Genomic DNA, 26,183 nt, shown 5'->3' on the forward strand with positions numbered 1-26,183 from the left:
GTTTTGCCATTGATATGGTTATCAAAGTGACATTTTAATCTTCTGCCAAAACCACAGAACAACCCTTTAACTCTTCAGATTCTAGGTTTATCTCCCTTGAACATTATTTGGCAAGTTGTTTGGACTGAGGTTAGACTTTTAAGCAAATAAATTCCATACATTTTAGTTAACTTGTTGTGGATGGAGCAGTTGATAGCAATAATGAATTATTGTAGCATGTGTAAGGTGAATTAGATAGAGGTATCAGATTCTTTAAAAATAATTCATTGAATCATAGGATCCCCACAGTGCCGAAGGTGGCCATTCAGCCCATCGAGTCTGCATTGACCACAATCCCACCCAGGCCTTATTCCCATAATCCCACACATACACTCTGCCAATCCCTCTGACACTAAGAGGCAATTTATCATGGCCAATCCACCTAATCCACACATCTTTGGACTGTGGGAGATAATTTCAGCACTGAGGAAACCCATGCAGACACAGGGAGAATATGCAAACTCCACACAGACAGTGACCCGAGGCTGGAATTGAACCCGAGTCCCCGGCACAGTGAGGCAGCAGTATTAACCATTGTGCTTTGTTGGGCTTTTCATAAAATGCCTGCAATTCCATCAGAATTTACAGGCAATTAAAGAGTTACGTTCTATGAATGTCTGTGTGTTAGAGTAGATGTGTTCTGCAGCAATTGAATCAATAATGAGTTTTGTTTTAAAGGAACTGGATAGAGGAGGAGGTTACAATATTGTTTACTTACCTTTGTGATCTTGCTATTTGTCACTTTAATTCTTACCAATTCTTGCAGTCACAGTGCCAAATCTTGGGCAATTGTACAATAAAGTGACATTTAGATGAATTGGGATCGGAAAAGCCAAACCTGATGCAGCTGAAATTAGAACAATATATGGGAGCTTTAGCCCGCTTCTCATTGACAAAGAAGAAACTTGCATTTTCCAGCACTTTACACAGTCTAAGGATGGCAGAAAGAAAGCATGAAACAGCTGATGGCATTTTAAAAGTGCAATCGCTGTTATTTAAACAAATGCTGTAGCCAATAGTTCCACATGCAGCACTTAAGAGGGAAGAGCACCTGATCTGTTGGTGTTGGTGAAGACTTTGGGAGAATTTTTAATAACGCCATGAGACGTTTTGGGTGGTTCACCATCATCTTCTCATAGGCAATTGGGTTCAGGCCATTACTGCTGGCTGTGTCAGTGATGCTCCCATCCCGAGAATGCATATAAAGAAAATCTGTATAAAACCTGAGACCATAATTGGAGTAATGTGTAGTTCTGGTCTCCTGAGCTATAGATTGGTGATCAAGCAGGAGGTCCACCTCGTTGTCAAACGAGGGGCATGCACACGGTGAGTCGTGCGTGGGCTGCTCTTGGAGGTTCCGGGAGTGGCCTAGTACTTCGTGTCGGTGTGTGTGCTTGACCCTGGACCGGTAGACGGGCACCGCAACAGCTCGGTGACTAGCACTGCTAGCTGTGCAGATACATGGATTTGGGCCTGTGTCTGTGGGAGTTTGTGCATTCTCCCTGTGGATGCGTGGGTTTCCTCCGGGCGCTCCGGTTTCCTCCCACACCCCAAAGATGTGCTCTTAGGCTGATTGGTTTTACCAAATTGACACTATTCTCCCCTGAATCTGGCTAAGTCAGGGGTTCTATTTGTAGATACGCAGGGTAGAATAGGTGTAGGGTGATGCGGCAGCGCGGGCTTGTTGGGCCGAAGGGCCTGTTTCCCGTGCTGGGTTGTTCTTTGTTCTTAGCAACACAGTAAAGAACTGCTAGGATACTGCCTAGTGAAATACAAACACAAGGAAAAAATTCAAAACTTTGACTGTTTTCTGACCAAACCATCTGAGATTTGATTGGGTTGGGGGAGGCGGCAGGTGTTGGGCAGTCCACCTTGGTCCTATTGAGGTCCTTAATCTCCAATTAAGGTTCTCATCCTGCCACTGCTGCTATTTATCCGCATGGAGAGAAGCCATTTAGGAGTTCATAAGATAGAGGAGCAGAAATAAGTCATTCAGCCCATTGTGTCCACCTCACCGTTTGATCATGGCTGATATGCTCCTCATCCCTATTTTCCTGCCTTCTCCCCATAACTTTTCAACTCATTAAAAATCTGCCTAACTCCTGTTTCAATTTATTTACTGTCCCAGCATCCACCGCACTTTGGGGTAGTGAATTTCACTGGAGGCCTAACAGCATTAGGGTGGGCTGTTGTCATGCAAGGGAGGGGGACCTCCTTTTGTGCGGTTTCTGGGCTCTTCCAATGAACCCAGCACATTGAGTTAATGATTGAAGCACACAGCATGTGAATATTTAATAATAGCTTAGGGCTGAGTAAGGGAATGGGAGACAATGGGAAATCTGAACAGGGTGAGTATTTTGAATTGGGATGATGACCTGTGTGAGGAGGATAATCATTAACATGGCGTGGTTGGGCTGTTTGTTTATTGTTCTGTATAATTGCTTGTAATTTCGCAACTTGGGTGTTAATAAGTGATTGTGCGTGGCCAGGTTGTTTCACTGTAAAATGAAGTGTTACGGTTTTGGAATGTCGCAGGTTTTTTGGTTTACTTTGCAAAGTCTGCTGCACTGAGGAATAAGATTTCATGAGATACAAAGTGCAGTTTATACAGTTGGGTATGAGCAGTTCATATTTGGTGCATCATGTTTTTGGTAATTTTTTTTGTCCATGGAATGTGGACGCCGCTGGCTATATTTGCCCTTTGAGGGTGGACACCACTTGGAAATTGAGCACTTTGAGTTCAGTCTCTTCCAATCTTTAAATCAGCCCATTTTAGAAATAGGAGCTTTTTGTTATTGACCACAGGTATAGGCCAAGCTCTCTCTGTCCAGACTTCTTCCTTGTCTTTCAGTTTCTAAAATATTCACCCAATTGGCACAAACTGCTGCAAGGCACTGTGAAACTCTTTTGATAGGAAAGGAGGAAAAGACAAGATTGGATTTAATTGAAATTGAAACTGAATTTAAGACAGTATCTCAATAAAGAAAACCAAAAACTCTTGCTCTTGTAACCACAGTGTTTATGTGGCTGGTCCGGTGTGTTTCTGGTTAATGGTGAGCCTAGGAGTTAGGTGGTAGGATAATTAAACAATAGTAATGCCGTTGAATGTCAAGGGAGATGGTTAATCGCTCTTGTTGGACAATGTTATAGCCTGGCAGTTATGTGGCACAAATGTTATTGCCACATATCAGCTCAAGCCTGAATGTGCCTTGTTTCATGGATTGCTTCAGTATTTGAGGAGTCATGAATTGTACTGAATATTGTGTAATAATCAGTGAACACTCCCACTTCTGACATTATGATGGAGGGAAGATCGGTAATGAAACAGCTGAAGATGGTTGGGACAATACAGGACCCCGAAGAACTCCTCCAGCAATGGCCCAAGCTGAGTTGATTGGCCTCCAATAACCAGAACCATCTTCCTTTGTGTTAGGTACAACCTACGGAGAGTTTTCCCTCAATTCCATGGATTTCAATTTTGCTAGGGCTCCTTTATGATACATTCAGTCAAATTCTGCCTTGGTGTCAAGGCAGTCACTCTCACCTCGCCTCTGGCGTTCAGCTGCTTTGTTGTCGTTTGATCCAAGGCCGCAGTGAGGTCAGGAGCCGAGTGATCCTGATGGAACTCAAACTAGCTATGCACATTTTATAAGTGAGTATACGTTGCTTAACAGAATTAGAACATAGAACATAGAACATTACAGCGCGGAACAGGCCCTTCGGCCCACAATGTTGCGCCGACCAGTCTTATTTTTAAAAAAAAACATTGACCCACTAATCTAAACCAATCCCTTATCGTCCATAAACCTATCCACCAATCTCTTAAACGCCCCCAAACTAGGCGCATTTACAACTGCAGCAGGCAGGGCATTCCAGTCCCTCACCACCCTCTGGGTAAAGAACCTGCCCCTGACATCCGTCCTATAACTACCCCCCCTTAATTTAAAGCCATGCCCCCTCGTGCTAGATTTCTCCATCCGAGGAAACAGGCTATCACCATCCACCCTATCTAAACCTCTAATCATCTTATATGTTTCTATAAGATCCCCTCTTAGCCGCCTTCTTTCCAGTGAAAACAACCCCAAATCCCTCAGTCTCTCCTCATAGGACCTCCCCTGCATACCAGGCAACATCCTGGTAAACCTCCTCTGCACCCTCTCCAAAGCCTCCACATCCTTCCTGTAATGTGGGGACCAGAACTGCACACAGTACTCCAAGTGCGGCCGCACCAGAGTTGTGTACAGTTGCAACATGACGCTGCGACTCCTAAATTCAATCCCCCTACCAATAAACGCCAAGACACCGTACGCCTTCTTAACAACCTTATCTACTTGATTCCCAACTTTCAGGGATCTATGTACACATACACCTAGATCCCTCTGCTCCTCCACTCTATTCAAAGTCCTCCCGTTAGCCCTATACTCAACACATCTGTTATTCCTACCGAAATGGATTACCTCACACTTCTCCGCATTAAACTCCATCCGCCATCTCGCGGCCCAGCTCTGCAACCTGTCCAAGTCACCCTGCAAACTTCGACACCCTTCCTCACAATCTACCACACCTCCGACTTTGGTGTCATCAGCAAACTTACTAATCCACCCAACTATACCCTCATCCAGATCATTAATAAAGATTACAAACAGCAGTGGCCCCAAAACAGATCCCTGAGGCACACCACTCGTAACCGAACTCCATGATGAATAATTACCATCAACCACCACCCTCTGTCTCCTATCTGCTAACCAATTCCTGATCCAAGTACCTAAATTACCACCAATCCCATACATCTGCATTTTCTGCAGAAGCATACCATGGTGAACCTTATCAAACGCCTTACTAAAATCCATATATACCACATCTACTGCCTTACCCCTATCCACCTCTTTGGTCACCTTCTCAAAGAACTCAATAAGGTTAGTAAGGCACGACCTTCCCGCTACAAAACCATGCTGACTATCTCTAATCAATTCATTACTCTCCAAATAACTATAAATCCTATCCCTAATAATTCTTTCTAAAACCTTGCCCACTACAGAAGTAAGACTCACTGGTCTGTAATTCCCAGGGAAGTCTCTGCTCCCCTTCTTAAACAATGGGACAACATTCGCTGTCCTCCAATCTTCCGGTACTATACCAGAGACCAACGACGACCTGAAGATCAGAGCCAGCGGCTCTGCAATCACCTCTCTTGCCTCCCATAGAATCCTAGGGTAAATCCCGTCTGGACCAGGGGACTTATCTATTTTCAACCCATCTAGAATATCCAACACATCCTCTGTATCAACTACAATACTTTCTATTTTACACCCCTTCACCCCAGAGACCTCCTCAGCTACATTCATATCGTCCTGCGTGAACACCGAAGAGAAATAATGGTTCAATGCCTCTCCAATCTCTTCTGGTTCCACACACAACTTCCCCCTACTATCTGTAACTGGCCCTAATCTTGCCCTAACCAACCTTCTGTTCTTGACATACCTATAGAACGCCTTAGGATTCTCCTTAATCCTATCAGCCAAAGTCATCTCATGCCCTCTTCTAGCCCTTCTTAACTCCCTCTTCAACTCCCTCCTAGCCAATCTAAAGCTTTCTACTGCACTACCCGAGCCCTCTAGCCTCATCCAAACATAAGCCTCCTTCTTCTTCCTAACCAACAAATCAACTTTTTTAGTGCACCACGGTTCCCTAGCCCTACCAATTCCTCCTTGCCTGACAGGGACATACCTATCACAGACCCACAGTAGCTGCTCCTTGAAAAAACTCCACATTTCAGACGTTCCTAGTCCCTGTAATCTCCTAGTCCAATCAGTGCTTTCTAATTCTCTCCTAATGGCCTCATAATTACCCTTCCCCCAGCTAAAACTACTGACCCGAGGTTCATGCCTATCCCTTTCCATCACTAAGGTGAACGTAACCGAATTGTGGTCACTATCACCAAAAAGCACACCAACTTCCAAGTCTAGCACCTGGTCTGGCTCATTTCCCAGCACCAAGTCCAATATAGCCTCACCTCTAGTTGACCTATCTACATATTGAGTCAAAAAACCTTCCTGCACACTTTGAACAAAAACTGACCCCTCTAACGAGCTAGAGCTATAGCAATTCCAATCAATGTTAGTAAAGTTAAAATCCCCCATAACAATTACCCTATTACTTTCACTCCTAACCAGGATCGTCTCTGCAATCCTTTCCTCAACCTCTCTAGAACTTTTTGGAGGTCTATAAAAGACTCCCAACAGGGTGACCTCTCCTCTCCTATTTCTAATTTCTGCCCATACTACCTCAACAGACAAGTCCTCATTAAACTTCCTCTCTGACACTGTGATATAGTCCTTGACCAATAATGCTACTCCACCCCCCCTTCTACCTCCTTCTCTACTCCGACTAAAGCACTTGTACCCCGGCACCTGCAACATCCATTCCTGACCCTGCTCTATCCACGTCTCTGAAATGGCCACAACATCAAAGTCCCAGGTACTGGTCCACGCTGCAAGTTCGTCCACTTTATTGCGAATACTCCTCGACAACATCAACATTATCAACATCTCTTCCATCACTTACTACTGGTTGCGACTAGACTTATTATTGGTACATGGTCAGATTGGATTTATCCTACTTTCTGTGCTCAGGACATAATCATGAGCAATTTCCCAGTGTCAGGTAGGTGCCAGTGTTGTGTGGCTGTTCTGGAATAAGTGGGCTAAGGCCATGGTTAGTTCTGGAGCACAAGGCTTTAGACTGTCTGTGCAAGGGTGGAAGTGTCTATGTAACTGTATTCTCTCATTGTTGAAGTTCAGATCAAAAGGTTTCATAGGCTCTAAAGTGTTCTTGGAGATCATGAAGATTTGAAAGATGCTGCAAAAATGCACATTTGCCCTTTCATCCTGCTGATGTCTATTTTCATTCATTTACATCTTACTTACCCACCTTTCTATTCATATCAGTCACTTTCTAGTTTTTAATTCATGTTCAAATGGAAAATTTATCTCGGACAAAGCAAATTACAGCTCAGGAACAGGCCCTTCAGCCCTCCAAGCCTGCGCCAACCATGTCGCCTGATTGAACTAAAACACCCTACTCTTCCGGGGACCATATCCATCTGGCGACCATACAAATATTCATGTATTTGTCAAGACGCCCCTTAAAAGACATTCTGGGAGAGTTCAGTGCCTCCTTGTTAACCTTAAAGAATTTCAAGTTAAAGTGTCCGCCCATATCAACAATAAATATGTGCACCAGAGTTTTAGCTCTGTGACCCTGAACCGTAAGTTAATGGGGGACAAATCTGCTGCGACTGGAACAATGGCTGCCTCCTCATCCATGATATACTATTAAGTAACCCTTTTGTAAAAAAAATATGCCATGCCAAGTAGTAATAATTGTTTTATTTTTGCTCGTGGTTGTATAATACAGGGCAGTAGGTTAATTGCGGGTGGACCTTTCTTTCGGATCTCTGGAGTCTTTTATTATTTAAGCCAAAGCATTTCAAACCAGAGGCTTAAATTTCGGATAAATACGTTGCCCTGGGGACCAAATGTACCTTCATTGTTCTTTGGCCAAAGTAAATTGCTCCATACAAAAGGCTGTATTTCATTTAGAATTATAAACGTGCACTAGGAAATGAGATTAGTGATTATCATTGCTCGTGCACTATCTACAGGAAGTAACCAAATGCATTGCCGTCTAGGTTTGATTTGTTAATCATTTGAGCATAATAGCAATTCAAACTGTTCATGGTTGGAAATCCCGAATGATGTTCTTGCTTTTGTAAATGTATTCCATCAACCATGGTGATTTTTTCCCCCTCTCGGCGCTTACATAGTTTGCCTTGTCTGTTGGTTCTCTGCAGTGACTTTGTAACATGTGTTAAGATATGTGGATTGAATCTTTGAGGACATATGCTTTTCTGGGATGTAGTTGTCAACAAGCCACTGCCGGCAGTGGGTGTAAACAGGGTAAGTAATGAGCAGAGAAAATGACCAGAGCTGTGTTATAAAGGTGCAGTGCAATCCAAGGATTCTAATGGTGCCTAGATCTGGGAAAGCAGGGGAATCCCACTTCACCTTTTGCCAAAACACTGGTACTGAGGGGTCATATGTGGTGACCATGTCAATTTTATTTTGTAATGTTATATGTATGGGAAATATGCTTGATGCTTTCTAGCCCATTGATTACGTAATTGACAAAATTTGCTATCAAAATATTTGAAATGCCTTGGAGCCAAATTTATCTTCTGCTGAGATTTGGCCGTTTCGCCCATGTTCACACATTCTTTGTAGTTAGCAACTATCTGTTGATTGTGTTTGTTGCGCTCTGTTTGAATCTATTGCAGGATTATTTTTGCCATTTGCCCGCTATTTAATGGCAGTGCGGATACGAAACACACCCAAGTACACCTAAAGAACGTTTGAACCATTATGCATATAAACCGGTGTATATTGTGAAGGAAATAACAGGATTAATACTCCTAGTTTGCTTCTTTTTGCCTCTTGATTTTGATGTTGTGCTAATTTGCATAATCTGAGTGGATATATTAAGAGGGTTAATTTGAGTAGTTCAGCATTGTTAACATTTGTTTGATGGCTAGATTGAGAACAATATTATTGAGGTTATGTAATCTAGAAGACAAACCATCCATGTACAGTGAGAGATATTTTGAAGGCCAATTGCCTGTCACAACCATCATTCAGTGATGCAAGGCATGTCCTAGAAGTTTAATGTATCGGAATTCAATTGTTGTGTCTGTTCAGATTATCATTCCGTGAATGTGGCATGAAGATAGGCTGCTACTTTTGCTCATTTTTGGCAATTCCTGGATTAGTTACTTGAGGAACATGGGTTTTCCTGTGAGAATGTTTGTGCAGGGTACCTGATTATTTTCCTGGTCCGTACTGTAGCAAAGGTGTTGCTGATTTTAAAGTTCAGTAATTTTCTTTCACTAATTCTATTTGAATTTTGTGAAGAGCATCTATGGCCTCACTAGACATACAGTTGGCAAAGCATGCCTGAGAAGTCAACAGTAACAAAAGACACGAAGTCAGCAAGTTGTGACAAAGGACCATTTATGTGAAACATTTTCTCACTCCACAGATGCTGCCTGACCTGACTGTTTCCAGTATTTTTATTTTGAATTTTCAACATCTGCAGTACTTTGCTTTTGTGTCATTTGTGATAAAGGTGAAAGTTATAACTCAGTTCACTTTTTTGACATATTCTTGCCTTCTGTAACACAGTGGCCATTGCAGGTGCATATCATTATGATATCGAAGTAGTTTGAATATATATGTGCTATCCACCATCCTATCTTCTGTGCCAAACTGCACTTCAAGAGTTCAGTGTTAATTTACCATCTTGCTGTCGTGCTCATAATTCTGTCCTCAGCCCGCTGTAATATAGAAACTAGAAGCAAGAGTAGGCCATTAGGCCTTTTGAGCGTTCTCTGCCATTCAGTTTGATCATGGCTGATCATCGAATTCAATATCCTGATTTCCCCCCTCCCTTCCTCCCAAATCCCTTGATCCCGTTAGTCCCAAGATCTATATCTAATCTCTTCTTGAAATCTGACAACAACGTTTTGGCCGTAACTATTTTCCCTGTTCCACTCAAGTTTGACACAAGCTTGAGGTACAGTGCCTTACCTTCCAACCAGCAGTAAAGGAACAAAGCATTGGTCCAGGGTGAGTGTTAATGGCAGAATAATGAACAGCTGTCTAAAAGCAAAAACAAACATGAAAATAAGATACAGACTGGCATTTGGCAAAGAAAAATATCAAAATGGAGGACAAAGTTCATGGTCTGAAGTTGTTGAATGCAATGTTATAGTCATCTTGGCTCAACATTACCACGCTCTTTTTTTTGTTCAATGACATCTTTGTTATTTAATATCTCCTGCTCTCCAACCAACCCCGTAACTTCCCTTTTATTCACCCTCCCCTCCATCCTTTCATCAGCATCAAATCCATACCATTTCTGTCTCCAGTTCCAAAGAAGAGTCTGCATCAACTTGAAATGATAAGTCTGTTTCTCTTTCCAGAGATGCTGCTAGACTTGCTGAGGTTTTCCAGCGCTTAGTTTTTTATTACAGTTAAAGAGCAGCTTAACACTGCTAATTACTCAGCAACTTGAAGAATAGGCCTAGTAGCAAGATCACCCAGAATGTAGTTATACCAGTGGTACTGCACTCTGATTACAATGCATCATTTTAATATGCACGTGTGTCAGATTACAGTGAAGCTTGTGTGCACAAGAATTCTGGATAAGTGACCTGTGCCCCAACATTGAGATGTAGTAAGTAGATGGTATAAGGTCATGTTGTCCATTTATTTGCTTTGGCAGTGGATGATGCTGGAGTAACTGCATCACCAAGCATTTCTAGCTTGTTTGGATTGCCTGAACAGTAGTTTCAGACTTGATTGTACGTTTGTTTATGTTTCTGAGACTTGAGGGAATTAAAATTAATTTTAAAATTACCAATGCTAATTATAATTCATGTTAAGTTGCTGATGCCTGTAGATCAGCAGTTGAAATGTCACAGAGTCATACAGCACAGAAAAGACCTTTCAGTCCATCTGACCAACTCATCTGTAACTTCCTGTAATCTACGACCATCTTCTTTGCTATTAGCCACCCTACCAGTCTTGGTATCATCTACAAACTTAATGTTCCCCCCATATTATCATCTGTATCATTTATGTGTATAACAATGTGTCCCAGTACTGATCGTTGCGTATGCTACTGGACACCGGCCTCTAGTCATTTGAACAGCCCTCGACCAATACCCTCTGTGTCCTATTACGAAGTCAGCTTCTGATCCGTCCCACCATTTCTCTGAATTCCACGTACTTTAACCTTCTCGATCTGTCTCCCATGTGGTACCTTGTTAAAAGCTTTGCTAAAATCTATATATACTACATCAACTGAACTTCCCTCATCACACGCTTCAGTATAGTGTCTGGTGTTGGGGAATACAGGTGTCTCTTTCCCCTGGTGTCACGTACCAGTGTCTATCTGGACAGCACTGTGCTCAGGACTCGTGCAACCATCGCAACAAAGGTCCAAAGTTTCATTGGGGGTGGAGTGCAAGGTGAGGCAATAGAGTGGGCAGTGGTGGCATGATGAAGACAAGGGGAGGCACTGTGGAAAGGGGGAGGAGGATAGGGCAATGGCTTATGAAGGCAGGCAGAGGGGCAGGAGATGGATGAAGAAGGTGAATAGTGGAAGGCAGAGGAAAGATTGAGAGGGGGGGAAGCTGGGCTGTGACGAGCCTGCATGAGAAATTCACAAACAAGGGGGTCATACTGTATACTGGAAGGGGATGAATGGAGACTTCAGAGGTTCTTGGTAGAGCTCCAAGGGGCCCATGGGGACCTCAAAGATGATGGGCTCGGGGGAAGATGATTGAATTCAAGGAACAGATTTCTTCTTGACTGCTCACCTTTTCCCTCTGGGATGGTGACATCCTGCAAGGTCTGGTGAAGGGAGGTAGGCTGGAGAGAGTGATGATGGGGTGTGTTGGACGAGTGTTTAAATATGGCACCAGGACCTTTGAACCTGCCGGGTGAAGAGAAGTGGACAAATCGGCCTCTGGCTCCATAGAAGAGACAGAGGGAAACTAGCCTGAGCACAATTAGTGAGGACCCTGCTATTCTGGCCAATGGGAAAGATGCTGCCTGAGCCATCCATCACTGCATGTAATCTTAAAATGGGAGAATTCCACCCTAGGCCTGTGCCAGATGCGCAAACCCATGGATCAAAAATAAATGGGCACTTTTTCTTCCCACTATCTGTATTTCATAATTGGCCCTTTTTCAGACACTTATTGTTTTAACTCATTTTTTGACCATGTCATGTGATTTAGTTAGGCATATGATGTCACATGTATTTGCTTACTTCTGTGGAATGGAGTGGTAGGTCTGCATTTATATAGAGCCTTTATAACCCCTGGATGTGCAAAAGCACACAACAACTTTTGACATGCAGATATTGTTCCTTTTCCTGAATTGCAATAGTCAACTTTACACTCGACTTTTTCAGTACTGCACTGAGATCTGTGTGCTGGAAACTCTGCAAATGGACTTGAAACCTATGCCTACTCATCTTGGGGTAAAATTCAACCAACTGAATCGTGGTTGGGAGTGAACGTTTTCCTTTGATATTCAGTGGGAACAGGGATTAATTCTGTAGATGGGGTCCATCTCATTTGATAAAGATGCTTAGATCCAAGAATTAATTATTCTGCATCAAAGTATTTGCTGTTTAAATTGGTGACTTTATGGCTTTCTCCATATCAGTAAACTAATTTTTTCTATTAAAAGCCACACAGTGGCATCCCAAGTTCTAACCTACAGGCTTTTTCCAATGATTTGGTTGAAGAAGATCAACTAACTTAAAATTCTCTTATATATTGACTTACCCTGCTCGTTACAAGAGATTCAGACAGTCAATCTTGTGTGATTTCTGAATAAGACTTGGAAGGCTCTTTTGTCTGAGGCTTTTATATTAACTGCCGTATTAACAACTGAAAATCCTCCATTTTACAGCCACATGCCAGCAGAATTGTATTGTCTGTCTGGCAGTTGTAGATCAGTCTTGTTGCAGAGTACGCTCACTCCCATGTGTTTGCAGGTCTGGCATTATCTATGGAGAGAAGCAGAGTTAATGTTTGGAATTCTCTGGCCATTCACACTCCGCCGTCACTGCAAGAAAGGATGGAGAATTTGGCGTTCCGCCAAATCTCTGTTCGCTGCAGTAGGGTGGGAGAACCCCACCAGTGTTAATGGCCAAAGAATCCCACCCATTGTTTCATCTTTAAATAATCTTTCTACCAAACTTGGTCTCTCCGTTGCACCCAAACCATTGGAGTTTGGAACAGAATATTTAAAAGGCTCTCTTCCTTCATCAGGGGCCAGGGCCTTCAGTTCAGTGAGAATATGCAGTAATTTGGGACAGCACAGTAGTGGTTAGCACTGCTGCCTCACAGTGCCAAGGACCCGGGTTTGATTCCCGACTTGGGTTACTGTCTGTGTGGAGTTTGCACGTTCCCTGTGTCTGCATGGGTTTCCTCCCACAGTCCAAAGATGTCCTGGCATGCTACAATTGCCTCTTAGTATCAGGAGAACTGGCTTGGGTAAATGGGGTTATGGGGATAGGGCCTGGTTGGGATTGTGTTCGGTGCAGACTTGATGGGCCGAATGGCCTCCTTCTGCATTGTAGGATTCTCTAATTCTGTAAATAGTGAAAATTCTTAATTCTGGACGTTTTGTTTCAATTATACCTATTGTGTGAAGACGAAACAGTGGCAGTGTGCTATGCCACACACAATATCGTTTGTTTGGGCAGTAATGAAATTTTTTTTTCATTCTGTTTAATTCAGTAGTTCTGACTCAAAGTTAACTGGTGAATAGGAAACGGGCATTTTTCTTTTTATTTATCAAATCGTCTTGGAGTTATAAAGGCATTACAGCACAGAAGGAGGCCATTCAGCCCATCAACTTTGTGATGAGCAATCCAATCAGTCCCATTCCCCCCACAGCTCCACAAGAATATTCTGCTCTACTGTTCGTTCAATTTCTTTTTGAAATCAATAATTGCCTCTGTTTTTACCAGCAAGTTCTAGGTCATCAGTGTTCTTTATCATAACCTCCTGCATCTCTTGGTCAAAACCTTAAATCTATGTTCCCTAGTCTTGGTACAGTCAGCTAATGGTAACAGCTTTTCTTTTTCTAACTTATCCTAACCTGTCGTGATGCTGTAACATGATGCTGCAGATCAGATTGAAACATGTTATTATGCAATGGAAATGTTATCCAGCTGCTTAAATGTGACATCAGAGCATTGAAAATAAACTGTTGTTTCTCTTTTCTCCCCCCTTTTCACTGAAAAGAGAATATTTTTCAAAGTTCCAATATATGATTTTGACTTTGTTAATATAGTGATCAAGTGAATTGGATGTTTGCATGCCTAGTCTTACTAAAAATAAGGGCTTGCATTTATGTCATATCTTTTGGGTGCCAGGGCTTGCCAAGTGCAAAGAGCTCGGGAGTGTAATTGTGATTATAGTGTAGGGCAAACCTGCAGACAACAACTTTTCACAAGCTGCATCAAGATCAATGTCAAGATAATCTGTGACAGCCTACGTTATCCATTCATACCTCTGGATTTGGGTTTGAACCCATGACCTTCAGACTCGGGTGAGAATTAGTACCATTGAGTCAGTGCAATCTATCATTACCAATATCAGTAATAATGGCCCAACTATTCAACGACTGGGTGTACAATCCAAAGATACGCATCAGTACCCTGCAGTAGTCCTGAAATGCTGAGTCCTTGGGAATTACCTGGGAAGTTTGAAACTTCGATGGGCAATTATTTTTATGGGGCAGCACGTTGGCACTGCTGCCTCTCAGCGCCAGGGACCCGGGTTCAATTCCGATCTCAGGTCACTGTCTGTGTGGAGTTTGCACATTCTCCCCGTATCTGCGTGGGTTTCCTCTGGGTGTTCCATTTCTGCCCATGGTCCAAAAATATGTGGATTAGGCTGATCTGGCCATGGTAAATTGCCCCTTAATTTCAGGAGGATTAGAGGGGTAAATAGGGGTTATAGGGATAAGGCCTACATGGGATTGCTGTCAGTGCAGGCTCGATGGGCCCAATGGCCACCTCCTGCACTATAGGGATTCGGTAGTGATTCTCCGAATTCCCTTACTCCCTGGGAGTCTCTGAAAAGGTCTGTGACTCGGATTTAGAGACGGAGACTTATTTTCTCACTTACCTGCATAATTATTCAAGAAAAATCCTAATCTAACTCCTGTGTGACTATAGAACTGACTCCCCCACCGCCCCCCCCACCCCACCCTGACTCCTCCCTCAACATACCCTGACTTTCATATTACACATGCATGCATTAATGCACTGAGGAGCTTGGGGGCTTTTAACCACCAAAATATGGCAGCTCGTGTTGTAAAAAGGGGGCATGGCTTCTGCATAGATTCTCTTTGCCGCTGTTTCTCTTTGGATCCCTGCGCTGAAGGAGTTTTGCAGCATCCTCCAGGAGAATCTTGAAGGTAAGTGGGGCAGTTTTCTGTCTGATCAGTTTAAAGGCAGGGCTGACTGGAAGATTTGGGCCAATATTCTAAAGCTCCCCACTCCTTCCCTTCACGCATTGTATGGCACTGATTGCAACATAAATACTCTTCTTGTGTGCTGAGCCCTCTCCGCCTCTATAAAAACCATTTTATTATTTGTAGTTCCCACCCATTAACTTGTTTATTCGCAACAGCTAGAGTATGCATTTTTATTGGGCAAATGAGAATTAAAGCTGGGTTTGTCGTGGTAGCTAACTGGTATTTTGTCACAAAAAGTGATAATTTCAACCCTCAATGTGCCAAAACTGCAGTGGTAATGTAAATATAATCAAGCACCTCAGCAACATCTGTCAACAGCAAGTGCAGTAATTCTAGACTTCTCTCTTTGAGAAACTGTCTGTAGTCCGCTCCATTGTAGAAGAAAGTTGACTCGGTGGAATGCTTATCAAATCAACAGAGGTGATAAAAATAAACAGAAGTTTGAATTTGGGATGGGAATGTGGCCTTTCATTATTACAACGTTAACAATGTTCCTCGTGTTTATGCTATTTATCTGATTTTTGGTTTTTCTCCCCCCATTTTATTACTAGATGTATGGCAGATATACCCAAGACTTGGGTGTATTCGCCAAAGAGGAAGCGGCTCGTTTGCGTCAAGAAAAGGACCACGCAAGAATATTTTCCAGAGAACACATTAAGCGTGTTGAGTTAATCGAGTATGATCGGAGCCGCTGCTCTAGGTGTAGAAGTAAGTTGTTTTAAAGCCATATATGTGTAATCGTGTGGCAGCATCGCTAAAATGTAATGGCAAATATTAATATTTGGTGCAGGGTATTTGATTTATTATTGTGACATGTCTTAGTATACAGTGAAAAGTATTGTTTCTTGTGCACTGAACAGAGAAAGCATACTGTACGTAGGAAAGAAGAGGGTGCACAATGTAGTGTTATAGTCATAGTTAGGGTGTAAAGAAAAATCAACTTAGTGCGAGGTAGGTCCATTCAAAAGTCTGATGGCAGCAGGGAAGCAGCTGTTCTTGAGTTGGTTGGTATGTGACCTCAGACGTTTGTATCTCCTTCCCGATGGAAGGTGGAAGAGAGTATGTTTGGGGTGCCTGGGGTCCTTAATTATGCTGGCTGCTTTTCCGAGGCAGTGGAAAGTGTCGACAGTCAATCGTGGGAGACTGGCTTGATAGCCATATAACACAGCAATTCGCGGATTGGGTCACTGTCTATGTGGAGCCTGCATGTTCTCCCCGTGACTGCGTGGGTTTCCTCCGGGTGCTTTGGCTTCCTCCCACAGTCCAAAAGACGTGCTGGTTTGGTGCATTGGCTATGCTAAATTCTCCCTCCGTGTACCCGAACAGGCGCTGGAGTATGGCAACTAGGGGATTTTCACAGTAACTTCATTGCAGTTTTAATGTAAGCCTACTTCTGACACTGATAAGTAAACTTTAAAAATGCAACTAATCTGAACTGCTGGTTTCCAGAATATTTAATTGAGTGGATTAGGCAATGACCGTGTGTTGAATATTTATTTTTAGAAAAGCATCATGGACAAAGACTGATTGTTGTGTCTTTTCATTATATGCGGGTTTCATGATTAAGAAGAAAGTGTTTGGCGTGGGGGGTGTCCCACTCTAGCACAGGTCTTTCAGCAATTAGACTGTGGTGAAGAGCACCACACACAATGACTTTATCGGGCAGAATGTATGAATGATTTGATTTTTTTTGTCTTACCTGAGTTTAACATGATAATACAAACTCTTTACTGCAGGAACATTCACCCTGTTTCTAAGCAGCTTCCTGTCTCAAGCCAGAAAACCAAGCTGCAGCATTTAAAATAATATAGAACTTTCTGATGCAATATCAGTGGATGTTTGGGGGGGGGGTGGAAATGTACGTTTTGTTTAATCTGGCCCTGGACCATTTTCTTTGCATAAAGGAAGTGGAAAAGGAAGGAAAGTGATTTATCCATCCACTGTGAATGTTAATTGATAATCCAGGAAATCCAAACCGGAAGGATGGGACAATCCCTGTTGAGTGGGAGAGAATATTTCCCGCTTCACGCTGTGATTTCTGTACACATACGTCTTCATGCTGTCATTCATTATTTTCTCCTAAACCTACAGAATTTTTTTTTTTGATTTTATGATGCCCTGGCATCAACATTTCTGCTAACCATTCACTAGCGTGAGTTTCAATCTGTGCCTCAACTGCTTTCTAGAGCCCCCTGACTTTTTCCATGGCAAGTTTTGCCTGCAGCTCAACAACAGCCTAGGTGGCGGATAAGATAGCAAATGAAGGATAGAGTTTTTGCTTTGAGTGCAATTGGCAATCTGAAAGTCAAAAAGGAAGACTTACATTTTTGGGATGTCTAATGGTCATGAAAAACAAAGTGCTTTATATCCAATGTATTACTCCTGAATTACTGCTGTTGCAATCTGGATGCAAACTGCAGGCATGAAAGTCTTAAATTTAAACACTGACTTTTCTTGACAGGAGTTCAAACTCATTTACAAATCAGCAAACATAAAATCTGTCATGAACCAGTGCAATCGGACAGCATTTTACGGCGGAATATTTTTAAAAATTACTTGTAAACATGTCTGATAACAAGGGATAGATCTGTTAATGCAGCTGAAATACCATCAAATTAGTGTTTAGTCCACCTCCTATTCATAACCTGGGGTGGCAGGTGGGAAGGGGCAGCGGATTCTTACCTCCCACCCACCGAAAAGCTGGTCAACACTCTGCTGACCAGAAATCCGGCTACCCCACAGTGATGTTAAGTTCTGAATGCCTTGTATCATTAAGAATCAGTCACCATTAAGGCCTTTTGGCTAAGATCAAGTGCAGTATCGACTTGCTGTGCTTGCTTGAAGTCATTAGGTTACATTTTAGCTTCATTTGAAGCAATTTTTAAAAGTGGCATCTTGGCCTTTTGGCTAAGATGCAAATGAGATCAAGCCTTGGAGGAAGAGCTATACCTACTCCAATCAGCTTGGATCATGTAGATCAAGCCCAAGACAGGAGGTGAGAGCCCTGTCTTGTCAGCTTGGATCGGGAATGTCTCAACATGTTGGGACTCTGAATTGGACTTGATTGGATTTAATTGGAATTAAAAAATTTTTTTTAAAAACCAGTCACCTTTAGGGAGGAAGTCTTGCTCTTGCTTGGGACCGTTGTCCCAAGTCTTGCTCTTTTGTCCTAGCAGCATCAAAAAATAGTAGTGGCCATTGCTGGAAGTACAACTAGTCCCCATGAAGAAATTTAAAGTTTTTAAAGTTTATTTATTGCCGTCACAAGTAAGGCTTACTTTAACACTGCAATGAAGCTATTGTGAAAATCCCCTAGTCGCCACACTCCAGCGCCTGTTCAGGTGCACTGAAGAGAAGAGAAATACAGGATAGAATTTATCATGGCCAACTTGCCTAACCAGCACTTCTTTCAGACTTTGGGAGGAAACCGGAGCACCCGGAGGAAACCCACGCAAACAAGGGGAGAATGTGCAAACTCCACACAGACAGTGACCAAAGCCAGGAATTGAGCCCGGGTCCCTGGTGCTGTGAGACAGCAGTGCTAAGTGTAGATGAAATATGATTTGAGGTAATTCTGAGGACTTTGGCGAGATCCCAACAATGAGTAGGCGACCACAGCTGTGAGACTGCAGCAAGGATGGCGGGAGGCTTTCACATGCAAGAAAAGATGCTGCTGGGCGTCTGCAAAAGCAGCAGCTGAGGTCCAAATCTCAGGGTGCCCTACTCAACCGATAGTGTCCATAGGCCAGGGGTGGCTTTCCATGATCTGTTTGAATATGCTATTATTGTCAAAACAGATTGTTTCTGCCCATGACAACCTGCCGCTGTGCCCAGGGCTTAACCCACACCAGTGGATGTAATGGGGACAGTTGTCCCATTCGACTTCACCTTTGGAGCTATCTAGAGCAGGGAATATTTTGCACATCTTGCAGCTGGTCCTCCACAACTGTGTCAAAGAGGTGATTAGTGCATTCTTTATATCATGGTGGATTTGTACACCATCTTCCTGATTCAAAGTGAAGATGACTTAGGGTTCAGACTTATGTCTGGTGCTATACTGTTCTCCCGCTCAAGATTAGCTTAGGAGGTTTTGTAAGCACCAGGCAACTTCTCCCAATTAATATGCAGCTTGCATGTGATTAAAACAAAATGATTGCACAAGTCTGTGCTCGGTTTGCAAACTGCTGTCAAGACACATTCTAGTTTTACATTGCACTAGGAATATTTGAGAATGGCTGCTGGGGATGAGAAAGAAAGCAAAAAAGACTTGCATTTATATAGCACCTTTCATGACCATCAGATGTTTCGAAGTGCTTTATAGTGAAAATACTTCATAGTTCTAGGAACTTTATTGTAATGTAGGAAATGTGGCCAATTTAGCATACAGTCAATTTCCACAAACAGAAATGTGATGATGATTAGACATTGTGATGGTGATTGAAGGAAAATATTATCCAGAATGACCCAGTCTCTACAGCTCTCTGTGGTAAAGAATTCCCAGATTCACTGCCCTCTGAGAGTGGTGAACTATTTTTCACAAGAGTCTGCCATTGCTGGTCAGTTGTCTTTTATTTGCTAAGCTCCTTTCCCAGTCACTTCAGCTAACTCGGTCCACATTCCTTATTATGTTTAGCACAATTGTTTCTTTCAACATGCAAGTAATATTTGTGCGTGCACTTAGAAACTGAACTCCACATCATTGTTACCTCCTCCTTTGAAACATCATGACGAAATGGGCCTTTCACTAAACATCCAGAAAACTAAGGATCCTCTTCCAACCAGCTCCCATAACACAGCATGTCCCTTCACCAATTAAGATGAATGGTGAGGTATTGAAAAATGTGGATCACTTTCCATATGTTAGGAGGCACCTCTCAATGAAACCAGTTATAGATGAAATTTATCATCACCCTCAATGTACCAGCCTTCAGCTGACTGAGGAAAAGAGTATTTGAGGACCAGGATCTCGAAACCAAGACCAAGAGTCATAGTTCACCAGGCATCAGTGATCCTTCCACTCTTATGTCCTTTGTAGACTTGAACAACCTACAGCAGGCACCTCAAAGCACTGGAGAAATATCACTATTGGTGCCTTCATGTGATGTTCCAAATCTAGCAGGAAAGGTGGTCCAACAGCAGCATCCTCTCCCAAGCTACAGCACTAAGGCCCTCATCACTCAAACCAATGCTGCTGGGTAGACATGTTGTTGATGTGCCTCTCACCAGACTGCATGATACAACTGTTCTGCTCATGACTCAGTAATGGCAAGAGGGATGTCTTCAATGCACCCCTGAAGAAATTAAACACCCTGTTGACTCATGGGAATCCCTGCTTCTGACCACTGAAAGTGGAGAAGACATATTCAGGAAGGTGTCAAAGAAGAGACTACATTGGGAGCACGCAGAGGGAAAGTTGAATCTTAAGGGAGAGTTCCCAAATATCCCAACCACTCATCTACCCAGTCCTTTCAAATACCTCCTGCCCTGCATGGAGCAGGGACAGCAGATCATGCATTGGACTTATCAGCTATCTCAACTATTGAATTATAGAAGCATAGAGACCCCACAGGAGGAGGCCATTCAGCCCATCAAGTCTGCACCAACTCTCTGACAGAGTATCTTACTCAGTTCCTCCCCTCCACCCTATCCATGTAACCATGCATTTACCTCACTAATCCTTCTAACCGATGCATCTTTAGATACTGAGGGGTAATCCACCTAACCTACACACTTTTGGACTGTAGGATGAAACTGGAAAACCCAGAAGAAAGCACCCAGGGGAAACCCGTGCAAACTTCCCACACACACTGACCCAAGGCTACAATCGAACCTGGGTCCCTGGCACTGAGAGTGGAAACGCATCATTCTCAATCCCAAAGAACTGCCAGAGAATAGATTTTATGCATTCCTAAGTTATGTGAGGTGTACTTAGCATAGGAGACAGATTAGTCCTGGATATCTGTAAGGTCATCTTCATTCCTTGAATGCATACATAAGAACATAAGAAATAGGAGCAGGAGTAGGCCATCTAGCCCTTCGAGCCTGCCCCACCATTCAGTAAGATCATAGCTGATCTGTCGTGGCTCAGTTCCACATTCCCGCCCTCTCCCCATAACCCTTAATCCCCTCGCTTATCAAAAACCCATCAACCCGCGTCTTAAAAATATTTAGCGAGGCAGCCTCCACCACCTCAACGGGCAGAGAATTCCAGAGATTCACCACCCTTTGAGTGAAGAAGTTCCACCTCAACTCCGTTCTAAACCGCCCCCCCTTTATCTTGAGGCTGTGCCCCCTAGTCCTACTGTCCTTTCTGAGCGGGAAGAGTCTCTCCACCTCTATCCTATCCATCCCATTCATCATCTTATATGTCCCAATGAGATCTCCCCTCATTCTTCTAAACTCTAACGAGTACAAGCCTAGTTTATTCAGCCTCTCCTCATAGCTCAACCCCCTCAACTCCGGCATCAGCCTAGTAAACCTCCTCTGCACTCCCTTCAAGGCCAAAATATCCTTGCGTAAGTACGGCGACCAAAACTGCACACAGTACTCCAGCTGTGGCCTCACCAATGCCCTATACAGCTGCAGCAAGACCTCCCTACTTTTATATTCAATCCCCCTCGCTATGAAGGCCAGCATCCCATTAGCCTTCCTGACCACCTGCTGCACCTGCAGGCTGGGTTTTTGCGACTCATGCACAAGGACCCCGAGGTCCCTCTGCACCGTCGCCTGCTGCAGTTTTTCGCCACATAAGTAATAGTCCTTCCTACCATTATTCCTACCAAAGTGGACCACCTCGCACTTGTCAACATTAAATTCCATTTGCCATTTCCTGGCCCATTCGCCCAGCCTATCTTGATCCTTCTGCAGACTCTCCACACCCTCCGCGCAATTTGCCGTTCCACCAATCTTGGTGTCATCAGCAAATTTCGACACCATACACTCGATTCCCTCCTCCAGATCATCTATATAAATGGTAAATAGCTGAGGCCCCAGCACCGACCCCTGGGGCACTTCACTAGTCACCATCCGCCAATCCGAACAGCACCCATTAACCCCCACTCTCTGCCTCCTATTTGACAACCAATCCTCTATCCACGCTAACACCCTACCCCCAACTCCATGTTCCCTGACCTTCTGTAATAACCTCTTGTGAGGTACCTTGTCAAATGCCTTCTGAAAATCAAGAAAGACCACATCCACCGGCTCTCCTCTATCCACCGCCCTAGACACATCCTCATAGAACTCCAATAAATTTGTCAGACACGACTTCCCCTTAACGAAACTGTGCTGCGTCTGCTCTATCAAGCAATTCCCCTCAAGATGCTTCACTATTTCCTCCTTGATGACGGATTCTAACATTTTACCTACAACAGACGTTAAACTAACCGGCCTATAATTCCCTGCCTTTTGCCTGGCACCCTTCTTAAACAACGGCGTAACATTAGCCGTTTTCCAATCTTCCGGCACTTCCCCGGAATCCAGCAACGTTTGGAAAATAACCACCAAGGCATCCACTACCACCTCCGCCATTTCTTTCAGAACCCTCGGATGCATTCCATCTGGTCCCGGGGACTTGTCCACAATCAGTCCCTCCAGTCTGTCGAGCACCGCCTCTCTAGTAACAATAATGTCATTGAGACCCTCCAGTCCTACCACCTTTCCATCGCTAACACCCGGCAAATTATTCACGTCTTCTTCAGCACTCCTCTGTCTCCTCAGGCTATGTAACTGTGCCTGGGTGTTTACAGAGTTTATTAACTGTTTTAGGTTGCAGGTATGGGTTCTGACTCTTAAAATCATAAAATCCCCACAGAGGCCATTCGGCCCATCGTCTGCACCCACCACAGTCCCACCCAGGCCCTATCCCTGTAACCCCATGTATTCAGCCTGCTAGTTCCAATGATATTAGGTCAATTTAGCACGGCCAATGCACCTAACTCACACATCTTTGGACCTTGGGAGGAAACCAGAGCACCGGGAGGAAATCCACGCAGACACTGAGAATATACAGACAGACAGTGACCCCAGGCTGGAATTGAACCTGGTCTCAGGCTCTGAGAGGCGGCAGGGCTAACCACTGTGCCATCGTGCTGCTCATTGGAGTAGGATTTTCCATGCATCCCGCCACGTGCCATCGGCCAGTGGTGTGATCTTCCGGTCCTGCCGTTGTCAAAAGTGTTTCCTGTTGAATGCATCCACAGCTGCTGGGTAACCCACAGCAGGGGTGTGTCATTGGCAGGACCAGAAGATCCTGCGGCCTGAATGGCTGGAAAATCCTACCCTTGGACTTCATACAGGATGAGAATAGGAGATCATTTGTGGTTACAGAAAGAGAACCTGCAAGGGAACATAGCAAAATTGAATTTTCCCTGCTTTTCTGGCCAGAGGCTGCTTGTCACCACGTTAAATAGTGAGTTTAACGCTGCGTGACTGATGGGATTATCAATTAAAATCATATTGTGGTCCCAATTGTACCACAGGACTTTAATATTTCAATATTAAAGCAGCCTCTGTCTGCCCATGGTCATCATGTAAAATGTAATGCTGTGTTTTCTCTGATTTCAAATTTGAGAACAAATGAAGCTCATGGTTGACTGGGAACTCTCAGCCACCAGGCAAGTATGCTGTTGGCTACCTACAGATCTAGGAATAGGGATGGTCATGCAGTGCATCCTTTTTAAGGTTTGTGAATAATTGGGAGTCCTGATCACATTGAAAGCAATGTGCTGGTGAGGAAAGTAATTCCAAATAAATCATGAGATTTGATAAATAAAGGAATGGCTCGCGGACCTGCCAGGTTTCTGCATGGTAGCCACGAGGGAGATGATACTTTAAAAGTCAACTAGCTGCACATGACTGACTGAGAATCAATTTTTCCCAATTGGAAGAGACCATTATGATTATCCATTAACAACAATCTGGATTTAATTATCACCAAAACACCCAAAAACGCTTTGCGGAGGTGTGCAACAGCAGGTTAACCAAAAGACTTGAGGTTAGAGAGGTCCCAGGAGAAATGGAGAGGAAGACATCCCATTGCTCAACACAGCTACAAATGGATTGGTGAGAGTGAAAATAAGTGAGGGCAATCCTGCTGATATAGAAAGAGAAGAATGGGGGAGAATGGTTGACCATGCTATAAAACTAGGGGAGAATGGTTGACCATGCTAAAGACTGCAGAGAAATCAAGGAGGACAAAGATATGCCTTGGCCACAGCCACCAAGGATGTCACTTATGACACTAGTTAGACTTTTTTAGTTTTTAAGTCATGAATTACTGCACTAATGGACGAGTTAAGCCATTTGTTTTTTCAGTTGAAACAGTTTTGTTTGAACTGGCCTATGGGTGTGTTGATTTCCACTGATACTGAGAAGTATACCATGTGTAACCCATGCCTTTTCCAGCACCTATCTTAGTGGTAAGCAACTTCATTGTTTAGCCACAGACCTGCTATTCCACATGCTTTGCACTCAAAGCCAAGTCTCGGTTGACAGGAAGCATGTTCTTGTTTATGGAAGCAGACCTTTGCATCGAACATGAGTTTAAAAAGTAATGAGAAGGACCTCCTAATAGAGGTTTTCCTGTTGCTTTTCCGGCGATTTCAGTTTCTCTGCGGTGAATAATAAACTTGTGGTTTAAACCCATTTGATTAATGATAATTAAAAAAACTAAATTATTATCATGCTTGTCAAATATTGGCTATTAGAATTAACTGTAGAAGATAACTATCCAATATGTTTCCAGCAGTATTTAAGGGTAACATTATATAGTGATTTTTAACCTAGAATTGCCATTAAAAAAACTTGTTTGGTTGAGTTTTACTTAGTGCTGAATGAAGACACTGAAAATGTGTCTGAATTCATCATTGTGTTATTCAACTTGTAGGAAGGTAGAGCATTGAGACTTTGCTGCAATAGTTTCGCACTTGGACAAAAATTTCTCTTTATGCTGTCACCCAGGTCAGGATGGTGGTCACACATTATTTTGCCTCTAAAGTTTTTATGCTATCTAAATTAATTTGTATTGTTAGATGGAAACCAGCTGGCCTTTCGGAAGGCGCCTGGAATGACATTGTTTTCACACAACTCAAGAACCTTAATTTGCTCATCCTACTTCATACATCCAATTTAAAAGTGTGCAAAAATAAACTGAAATAGCAAAGGGCACTTCAGAGATTTGGACAAAGAACTGCTGTTAAATTATGTAATTTTTAACTATGTAATAAGTTTAGGCAGCGCCATCCAAACCCACTGCCTACTGGAAGGCCGAGGGCAGCAGACACATGCCAGCAGTAACAAGTTTGACTTGGAAATCAGGATTTTGTGGATCCTTCACTGTCACTGCGTCAAAATCCTGAGGCTTCCTCCCTGTGGATGTACCTACAACACAGAGGCTGCAGCGGTTCAAGAGGCAACTTAAGATAATGTTCAAGGAAGTGGATGGACTCTGTAGGAACGACCCATGATGTTGGTTTCTGCCACTTTTTTGAGGGCAATTAGGAATGTGCAATAAATAAATCCCTAGCCAACGAAACCCACATCCCATGAATGAACTTAAAAAAATAGACTTTGACTGAGGACACCATTTGCTAAACTTTGAAGAATGTGATTGATTTAGAAAGGTGTGGCTGTAGCCCATTGTTAAACTGAGTCCCATTGGGAATGCAAATTTGGCTGCTATTGACTTCTAACAGCCGATCTGACTAGAATTGACCTGACCTCACTCAACCCTGATCTGACTTCTGTAGAATCTGATGTGCATCAGGTATATAATTATCTGTCAAATCCACAAAACTAATTACTGTTTTATGTCTGCTGCACTTGCTTAGTTGAACAAGTCATGGCAATCTACTTAGAAGTTTTGAATTGATTTTGATCATTTAGAAACAGGATCCCTAGAATCCTACAGCACAGAAGAGTGCAGTTCAGCCTATGATGCCTGTGCTGGCAATTTGAAAGAACTATCAATGAGTCACACACGCTGCCCTTTTCCTACATTGCTCCTTTTCATGTATATAT

General features: G+C 43.2%; 1 protein-coding gene across 2 annotated transcripts in view; it reads left to right on the forward strand.

Annotated features, from left to right (window-relative positions):
* The window catches only part of LOC145341012 (chloride channel protein 2-like), a 534,390-nt gene that overhangs the window by 85,238 nt on the left and 422,969 nt on the right, over positions 1-26,183 (forward strand). For both annotated transcript variants that reach the window (XM_080185697.1, XM_080185698.1), the window contains exon 2: positions 15,716-15,872. In XM_080185697.1, coding sequence (XP_080041823.1) covers positions 15,716-15,872 — 157 coding nt within the window. The remainder of the gene's footprint in view (positions 1-15,715; positions 15,873-26,183) is intronic.

Source organism: Carcharhinus amblyrhynchos, chromosome 3, assembly GCF_965287045.1.
Source record: "Carcharhinus amblyrhynchos chromosome 3, sCarAmb.v2.hapA, whole genome shotgun sequence".
NCBI classification, from domain to species: domain Eukaryota; kingdom Metazoa; phylum Chordata; class Chondrichthyes; order Carcharhiniformes; family Carcharhinidae; genus Carcharhinus; species Carcharhinus amblyrhynchos.